At 38.8% G+C, this 9,451-nt stretch overlaps 1 protein-coding gene across 1 annotated transcript; it reads right to left on the bottom strand.

Moving 5' to 3' along the window:
• Positions 1-2,556: 2,556 nt before the first annotated feature.
• LOC115783554 (cytosolic sulfotransferase 3-like) lies at positions 2,557-7,589 on the bottom strand. Its single transcript, XM_030734434.1, has 9 exons — positions 7,462-7,589; positions 7,292-7,378; positions 5,834-5,972; positions 5,601-5,729; positions 5,129-5,229; positions 4,913-5,039; positions 4,729-4,826; positions 3,310-3,484; positions 2,557-3,213 (listed from the first exon to the last, which is right to left on the bottom strand). Exons 3-9 carry the CDS (start codon positions 5,970-5,972, stop codon positions 3,101-3,103), a joined length of 882 nt encoding a protein of 293 aa, XP_030590294.1. The 5' UTR covers positions 7,292-7,378; positions 7,462-7,589; the 3' UTR covers positions 2,557-3,100.
• Between the last annotated feature and the right edge of the window lie 1,862 nt (positions 7,590-9,451).

The raw sequence follows: 9,451 nt of genomic DNA, 5'->3' as shown, positions 1-9,451 counted from the left end.
AGGTGAAGTGTTTGCAGCTGGGAGTGGAACAGCAACACCTCATCTTTAGGCAGGGCTGGACTGATAATCGGGCGTACCGGGCATTTGCCCGGTGGGCCGACAGTCCTGAAGGGCCGAAGATATTGGATTTTTTTTTTTTCCCTTTTTTTTTTTTTTTGTTCTAAGAGACGGTCCACAATTTAGAGGGGGCGGTCCATTGGCCCATCTTGAATATAGACAGTGGATAGAACCAATCAGGATATAGGATGAGCGCGGCCCCACCCTTTCTCTGCGTGGCCCCCAGTAACTCCGCTTGTAGTTTCAGTGTTGAACGCGTGTTAAAGGAGAGGCACGTGGAAGTTTGCTTCCATTGAGGCAACATGGAGAAACCAAAGCGGCAGAAAGGAGGTGCGGAGAAGTTACGTGCGAAGAAACTGAAGAGTGTCACTGTAGATGCTACAAAATGTGTAAAGATCACAGACATGTTCGCTGCTGTAGCCTCCACGTCCTCTCTAACAGCAACGCTTCAGCAACAGCAGGCTGTAGGCAGAGCCGGCCGAGGCATAGGCGACATATGCGGCTGCATAAGGCCCCCTGACCACCAGGGGGCCCCCAAGCTCACCCACGTTTGTCACGAAACTGTTTTGGTTTGTTTTAGTTTTTTACAAATGCCAATTTCCTAAAAAAAAAAAAAAAAAGAAAAGAAAAAAAGAAGAGATCATTCTAACGGCCAAATTTGTACACTTGTAACAACACTCATTTAATGAGTAGGCTACACTCTAATATTTCTGTCAGACCGATGCTGAAAAGCTAATTCATGCATTTATTACTTATAGGTTAGACTATTGCAATTCATTATTATCAGACTGTCCTAAAAGCTCTCTGAAAACCTTCAGCTGATCCAAAATGCTGTAGCTAGAGTATTGACAGGGACTAGAAAGAGAGTGCATATTTCTCACATATTGCTTCTCTTCATTGGCTCATAGTACTCAAATCACCCCAACAGAGCACTTTGCTCTCAGACTGCTGGCTTACTTGTGGTTCCTAGGATACTTAGGAGTAGAATGGGATGCAGAGCCTTCAGCTTTCAGGCCCCTCTTCTGTGGAACCAGCTCCCAGCTTGGATTCAGGAGACAGACACCCTCTCTATTTTTAAGATTAGGATGACTGTTGGATTTTCTCTGTAATTATTCTAGGGTCTTTACCTTACAGTATAAAGCGCCTTGAGGCGCCTGTTTGGTGTGAGTTGGCGCTGTATAAATATAATTGAATTGAAAAAGTGAATTGAAAACGCTGAAACAGTAATGCATCCTAAAAAAAATTAATAATTAACTTTAACCCTCCAGCATTAATAATGGGGACAATGAAGTGGTATGAAGTGGGCCCCAAATCAAATGTTGCTTGTAGGGCCCCTTCAAGGCTTGGGCCGGCTCTGCTGTAGGTGAAGACAGTAGCAGCAGACAGGGAGAGGAGCAGCCAGAGATGAAGGCTTTGGAAACCGAGGGACAGAGTGACCGAGGAAGTGTAGTACATAAGCAGGTAGTAACGTTAGGATAATACAGGGACTTTGAGGTGATGGAGGTAACGTTAGCTCTATTACATGAGAATGATGAGCAGTGGCGATAGATTAGTATCAATATTTATTGGTATTTGCATACTTCCCAAAATCTGGCAGCCACGGCCCTTTAATCTGATAAAATAGCAAACGATCAAGGCCGAGAAGTGTTGAATCAGCAGCAAGTGTTCATTTTAGGCTACATCATAGCATTTTAGATATTTAGGTTAAAGGTGTGTTGAAAGGCTGCATAGTAGCTTGAATTTGTAGCCTCTAAGCTGGTTAAACATGTTTTAAAAAGCACTCAAACAGGTGAAATAACAGATTTTTTAAAAAGCCAAATGATGAATAAAAGCTTTGTAATTTAAGCATTACTAAAGTAAGTGTACAAAAAAGGATAAAAGTATTATTATCAAAAGGTGTGCCCACATTGAATAAGAGTAAGACAGTGTCAAATGCTTTTAAGACATAGTTGCGGGCCGGTCTAAGCCAAAAATGCCAGGGCCGATTTTTTGTCCCAGTCCAGCCCTGTCTTTAGGTATCAGATGCCTCTAAAGATGCCTAAATATATGCCTCTGCCTAGGTCCTAGGCAGAGGCATATATCCAAGCCTATACAGGCTTGCTGTGGGATACTTGTGCAGCCCTCAATCCACCATAGCATGTAAAACAATTTTCTCAAAAGCCAGGGAGGTGATTTCCAAAGAAGAGAAACTGACTGAGTCCGAGCACAGTGGAAAAATATATCTTAATAAAAACGATTAAAGTCACCATCACCCCAGAATTCATAAGCGCAATTGCTGTACCATCGTTTGAAAATGCTGCAACAGTTTTAACACAAACACCTTGTCCTATTGGATTTACTTAAACACTGACTGAAATCAAGTTTTTGAATGTATGAATCACACAAAATAAAGTTAAAGTTTTTATTTCTATTCTTGTCAGTGATTATTCTCATGCTGACACTGTTGCAAAAAAGCCAAGAGGCCATCACAAATAGCTGAAATGACAATAGAGGTTTTGACCAGCAGGGGGTGTCTGTATGCACATGAAGCCTCCAGAAATGAACCTTTTTTTTTTTTTTTTTTAAAACAATTGAATGGAAAGCTTCCAAGGCTTCATCCGCCCATCACTAGGTAAATGTTTACAATTTTACTATATAAAAAACTGTTTACAAAAATAGTGGTTACTGATAACTGGACTATGGATACAAATTAGAACACTCTGTTCACTCTGGAAACTGGAAAAATAGCTGGCTGTTTGTTGGGCCTGGATCAGTTTGTTTTATTTTGTATACTGGCTCTGACTCGTCTCATACCAAGGATGGAGCACAGTCGATCTATTTCTCATCCAAGGTTCTGTTGACATTAACAGTGATGTCATGCTGCCCAAAAATTTATAGTTCTGTTCTACTGTTTTTAATTAACATATTACACCATCAAATTATGGATTAATGCCCCCCATTAAATATACAACAATTCTGCTGCCAAATTTTACATTAAACTTGATTTGTTTTGAACAATTTAATCATAAATCAGTGCAGAGGTCTGTCACACCCAGCCGGGGCTCTAAATTTCATAACGAAACTTGAGATCAGGATTCTTCATTTTCTGCTTGTAGTCTTCATCAAACTGTTCATTCTGGGCCACAGTGAAGTGGTTCTTCCAGTCACCAACTTTTCCTAAAGAAGTCGAGAAAATAATTCAGGTTATTTGATCAACCTGGTGCAGTACATAATGCACAAATACTGAAAAACAAAACTTGCAGACAGAGATACCTTTTCTCATGAAAGGAGAAACAGTATGGTCCATTATTGGAATGGTGGAGTAGTTGGTCATTTTGTTTTGTTTCATATTGTCAAACATCACACTGGTTCTCACGTTTTCCTTCTCTTCAACTGAAGGAGACAAACCAAGGAAGGAACACAGTCTGTCTATTTCTCGTCCACAGTCCTGTTCACATCAACATTGAATTAGTTTTAAAGGTACAGTTCACCCCCAAATAAAATTTATTATTCTTCTTCTGGTCTGGAGTTCTATACATTCATCACGATAGATGATGCGTGAGCTGCCCAATTTGAGATATTTAGACATGGCTCTTCACATTTGTGACACAACATGCGAATGTCCACAATTTTCATTTTTTACTTTTTTATGTTTACTAAAATTTTTAAACTCTTAGATTAACATGCAAAAAACAATTTCATTTATCTGATTTTGTTTATTTTCGATGAATTTTTAACTCAAAGTCAAACTTTAACTCTTCTATTTCTTGTTCAGAGTCCTGGATGACCTAAAAATATCGAAAAATATCAGCCTTGCTGTGAGTGAGACTGAAATTGAGAGTGGTAGTCAAAATTAAATGTCACTATTTTTCCTATTTTTTTTACTCGATTCATACCAGAGGTGTCTGTAGTTAGTGCCATGCACCCTACGCACTCCCACATTTCAGAAAAAAAACTCTTGTAGCTATGCCTCATGTGTTGCTCAGTTGTTTAGTGTAACATTCACTTGAGAAGTAAATGAAGATTAATTTATTTTAAGCAGTGTCGGCAGTAAGTGAAGGATAAATGTTTTGATATTAGGAACTTTCAAAAAGTTAAACACCACCTACACTCAAAAACTAAAAAACTAAAAAAAAAACAGAAACTTATCTAATAAGTACAGAAGAATGAAGTTATTGTTCTAAGAGTTTTGTGGCTAACTGCCATCAGTATTGGAATTTTGCCTAGTGAGTGTCATTTTGGCCCATTGCAGGATCACAGGTCAAAATGACCTCCCACTCTATAAAGGGTGCAACCATAGAAAGAGCATAGCAAATCTAACCGCAAATATTAGTGCTCCACAGAAAAAGGCATTTTTAACCCTTCTGCAGTGTCCCTATTTTTCTTTTATATATATATATATATATATATATATATATATATATATATATATATATATATATATATATATATATATATATATATATATATATATATATATATATATTTATTTATTTTTACTCAGCCAATGTTGGTGGGTCTGAATTTGACACATCATTGTGTTATTAAATCAATAACAGATGTTTGCTGTCTGTATTCCAAGCAATACAGACTACAAATTTGTTAGAGCCTATTTATGAAAAAAAAATGCTACTTGTTTTTGTAACAAAATATAACAAAAACAAGAAAAATCCTAAGCACAACTCACTGCACCTCAATCAAATCTTCATAGAACATGTAGTGAAGATTTGAATAAGTCTGCTTCTTCTCCCACCAGCCATTAACATGGTCATACCACGATCCAAGAACCCCTGGAACCACAGAGAAATACACAAATGAATGTTTACACAGGAAATGTCAATTTGGTCTTTTCATAGTGAAATTACAATGAACTCACTCTTTCCCTCCATGAACTCCTGCAGGAAGGTGCTCCAGTCTCCTGCTTCAGGCTGAGCATGGTTCATGCGGTCAAAGTGGAAATAGGACACAGCATTGTCCTTTGCATTGCGGGCCACATAGACTATCTATAGAAGAAGGCAACACTAAATTACAATGGGTGCATTTCATGAATCTCATATTTCTATGGATACAGGTGTATGTGCATGATTTTTACCCTGCAGCCCTGCTCCCAGAAGGACTTTGGTAGAAGCTGGACTGGTAGATGAGTTTTAATGAGACGAGGAGTGGTCGGAAGTTTGTCAGCCAAGTCTGTACCTGAGTGATAAGAAGGATTAGTTTGATCATGTGTAACGTTAGACTTTTTTAGATACCACAGATCAATTAAACTAATTCACTGATTAACCTAATGCATTTGCACACTAATAAAACTGCTGGTGCTATCAGAAAGCTCCTGAATTTTTAATTTGGGAGCCTTTTCCGCATTTGTCATAGACAGATACATGCAAACAAACAGAATGTGAGGAAAACAGGTTGAACCAGTTTCAGAGCAGTTTCTGAAAACTAATACAATGACTTACAATGATCCTAATGATGTCATTATTTAAGTAGAGTACACCAAACTGAAATTAGTACTTGGAGCTTTGGTTCTGGTATACTTTAAAGTGATAGTGGCCACATGATTCAACCTGAATGTAGAGAAGGTACACAGAACTCCAGGAAGGGCACTCGCTCATGAACAGGAATGGATGTCTGACGTTCTGGACCCAAGTGTCCAAAGTACAGAAGATCTAGGATGTAAGAGACCCATGTGGTTCCTGTGATTGAAATGGATAAATGCTGTTTAGCTGTAAACCTGTCAACCCATCAACATGAACTTGTTTATGAAAAAATTAAAGCTCCTCACTCTTATATACAGTACCTGCTTTAGGGTACGTAGCAATGACAATATCATCTGGTCTTGCTTTGAAGTTCTGTATGTTGTCCCAGTTGTCAGTGAAGATCTTGATCATGGAGACTCCATGGAAGTCAAACATTGTTGGTCGAGGTGGCATCTCCATCTGTGTAAATGACTTGTTTTTAAATTGAAATATCTGAAACATTTTTCTTCACTTACATGTACACCACTGAAAGGAAATTATCCTTAAATAATTATATATAATTACTTAGGTGAGGACCTGATATAGTAGGTGTCCCCCAGGGGTAGAGTTGTTGCTTAATACCACACAGATCAGATGAATTGTCCAAAGCCATATTCTTAATTTACTTCATGACAACCTCATAGCTCAGTACTGTCAGGTTTAGGGCTGTGGCCAACGAGGCAGAGGACCCCAATGCAGGATTCGAAGCAAGGAGCTTAATTTAACTCTTTAGCTTTAATATCAACTTTGATTGAGCAAAAACATAGCATAACTTAGTAACATAGACTTGAAGCGTAGACATAAACTTGAACCATAAACATGGACATGAAGCACAGACATAAAGGCTCACAGTAGGAAAAAAACAACGACGACGTGACAAGGAACTAAACAACACAGAGACCTTAAATACACTGAGCGATAATGAGAGAAAAGGGAAACAGGTGACAACACAGGTGAACGAAATACATTGGAGACAAAGGGAAGTAAACCAAACACAAAGCACAATGAACACAAGATTGTCAAAATAAAACAGGAAGTGACCTAACCAAATACATGCACACTTGAGGAGACTGACACACAGAGGGACTCAGAAAATGACCAACACAGAAACCTAAAACACAGGGAAACCTTGGGACATCCAACTAAACACAAGACATGAGACAAGGGAGAGACACTAAGGGAAACACAGGGAGAACTAAACCAGAACTAAGGGAGAGGGAACCTAAACACAGAAGGGACCAGAACATGGAAAACTAAACCGAAAACAAAGACAAACTAAAATTATGAAAATCTTGAACAACCAGAAATAAAACAAAAAAACGGAACTTCACAAAAAGAACTCAAAACACTGGGCTTGGGTACATTTACAAAATAATCTATTACTACTATTTAATTCTTAATTGACAATTTAAAACATATTTAAAACATCACTTTTTGTGTAAATAAAAATTAGCAGATTTATTGTTGGGAACAACTGATTATGGAGCTTGGATGCCTTGCAGGCTCACACCTGTCAACTGGAATAAGCTTCAAATTGTGAACAAGAGACTTCACAAATTATGACTCTTTGTCATGACTCAGCAGTTACTCAGGGATCTAGTGGATGAGCTGAACATTTCCTGTTATAAGTTGAACTAATTTTAATAACACGAAGTTAGGCAGCATATTTTAAAACATACATCCCGAACAGCATGGTGTATTTGTGTTAGTAAATATTGTTTAAAGTCCTCCACACTCACCTTGCTGTGTAGTATTATACTTGAGTCTCCAGAAGTCTGCTGGTTGCGTAATGCTCTCTGCAGAAACTTCGCAACTTCCTGAAATCTCTGTAAAATTGCACAGACTGTGAATCTGACTGTTCACCGGCGGTATAAAGTCACATGAGCGGGGTTAAATAAGTTTTACTTACCAGTAAAAAATAACAAAAAGTCAAAGGAAGAGGTCTGATTATTTTGTTGTGTTACGTAAGTGCCAATGCACCGGCATAACTCTCATCCTGATCCCAGTTTTCATGTCCACGCCTCTCTGATTTATCGCTAGTACCGATTGGCTATAAACCGGCTTATCTACTCTTAAAGGCGGACCATGGGCTGTCCCTCTCTCACACACGTTATTCTGCAGCTGCTTTTGCAGTTTTGATTATTATTATTTGGGTCCGTCAGTCCTGTTTTTGGTTTCGGTTCTATTAGTTTAGTTTTGCTAATATTGAATTAGGCATTAGTCCTGAATCTCTGTGGCTGGGGATTTCCCTGGTAGTGATCTTCCTCTTTTATTTGTTTTTGCCCCAGGCTTCCATCTCCATTCTTTGTGTTCGGTCTTTTAAAGTTATTATCTATCCACTTTTAACATTTTTTTTAACTGCAGTAGCGCCCTGACATCTTATGTGTTAGGTTACTTTGGACCGTGGACAAGCCGGGTTCACCACTAAGCGCCAGTCCTTACAATTTTAAAGCAGGCTCGTTACTTTAGGTTTATCGTATTTGAGGGAAGTTTTTATTTCACGTCACTGATTCTATAAATGCTGTGTGTCTGCTAGCTGAAGGTCCAGCTGCTGTGCTTCCAGGGAGAGAAAAGAAAGAGAGAAGTTCACTCAGAGACGGAGAAAGATGTAGGAAAGAGGGCAGGAGAGGAAAAGGAGAGGTTATATTTAAAGTTAAGGATGTGATGTTTTTCATATTGGGAAACATCCTGCAAAACAAACTGATGTACACTAACTTTGTCTTATTCAAATACTCTGGAGTTTAGTGCAGGATAAACAGGTTAGTCTGCTGTACTGTATTTACAGTAAAGCTCTGTGTTGGACAGGTGCACAGCTGCTGTGTTCATGGTCAGAGTTTTTTACATCAAGTGTAGCAGAGATGAATTTGAGTCTAAACCCATGATGCTTAGATTCATTCACCAAATTCAACATTTATACAACTTGTATACTGCCAGTATAAAGAAAGTATAAACCATATACTGTTAGTGTAGGTTATGTAAATCAGCTAAGATAGCTCATAAAATACTGGGTTACATCTTACTGAATTCAGTTCATCTACCAAGAGCAGTAAACGTCAGCAGCACAGGTCAGCTGATAACAGCCTGTACACATAGAAAATCTCACAATAGAAAGTTGCTATTTTTTTCCCCACACTGAGCCAGTACAACTGAGCTCCTTTTTACTTTCTTACTTTAAGTAGCTTGTACTTTTTCACTTTTACTTGAGTAGAGAAGTTGATTCAGTACTTCAACTTTCACCTGGGTACTTCTACTTAAGTAAAGAATGTCTCTACTTTTGCCACCTCTGCATGTTGCACAAAACATTTAATACAATAATGTTTGGCTAATAAAAAAGAATATATCAACAATCAATGCAGCCACGAGCAGGCTACAAGCCAGTGTACTTCTAGTGCTGAGTACTGGTGTTCCCCTTCATAAATTGTATCCCCACCCTCGATCAGGAAGGGAATTCAGTGTCAAATCAAACATCAAGAATGAGATTTCCATACCGGATTGGGGCCCATATGAACAACGACCTCATCCGGTGCTGATGCTACTATTGACCGTAAACAAAGGAAGAGGAGAGGGGGAAGGTGTGTTCAGAGGCAGCAAGAGAAAGAGAGGCAGGAATGCAGAGACAGCTGGTTGGCATGATGGCAAGAAGGAAGCTTGATGTATTGTGTGTGAATGAGACCACAAGGGAAGCAAGGCCAGGAGTATTGGAGGTGGATTCAAGCTGTTCCAACACGGTGTAGATAGGAAGAGAAATGGAATAAGGTTAATCTTGAAGAAAGAGTATGTGAATAGTATTGTGGAGGTGACAAAAGTGTCAGACAGGATCCTGTGTTTGAAACTGGAAATTGAAGGGGTGACGTTGAATGTTGTCAGTATGCCCTACAGGCTGGATGTCAGTTACAAGA

This window comes from Archocentrus centrarchus, chromosome 7 (assembly GCF_007364275.1).
Source record: "Archocentrus centrarchus isolate MPI-CPG fArcCen1 chromosome 7, fArcCen1, whole genome shotgun sequence".
NCBI classification, from domain to species: domain Eukaryota; kingdom Metazoa; phylum Chordata; class Actinopteri; order Cichliformes; family Cichlidae; genus Archocentrus; species Archocentrus centrarchus.
This window is presented reverse-complemented; position numbering and strand designations above follow the sequence as displayed.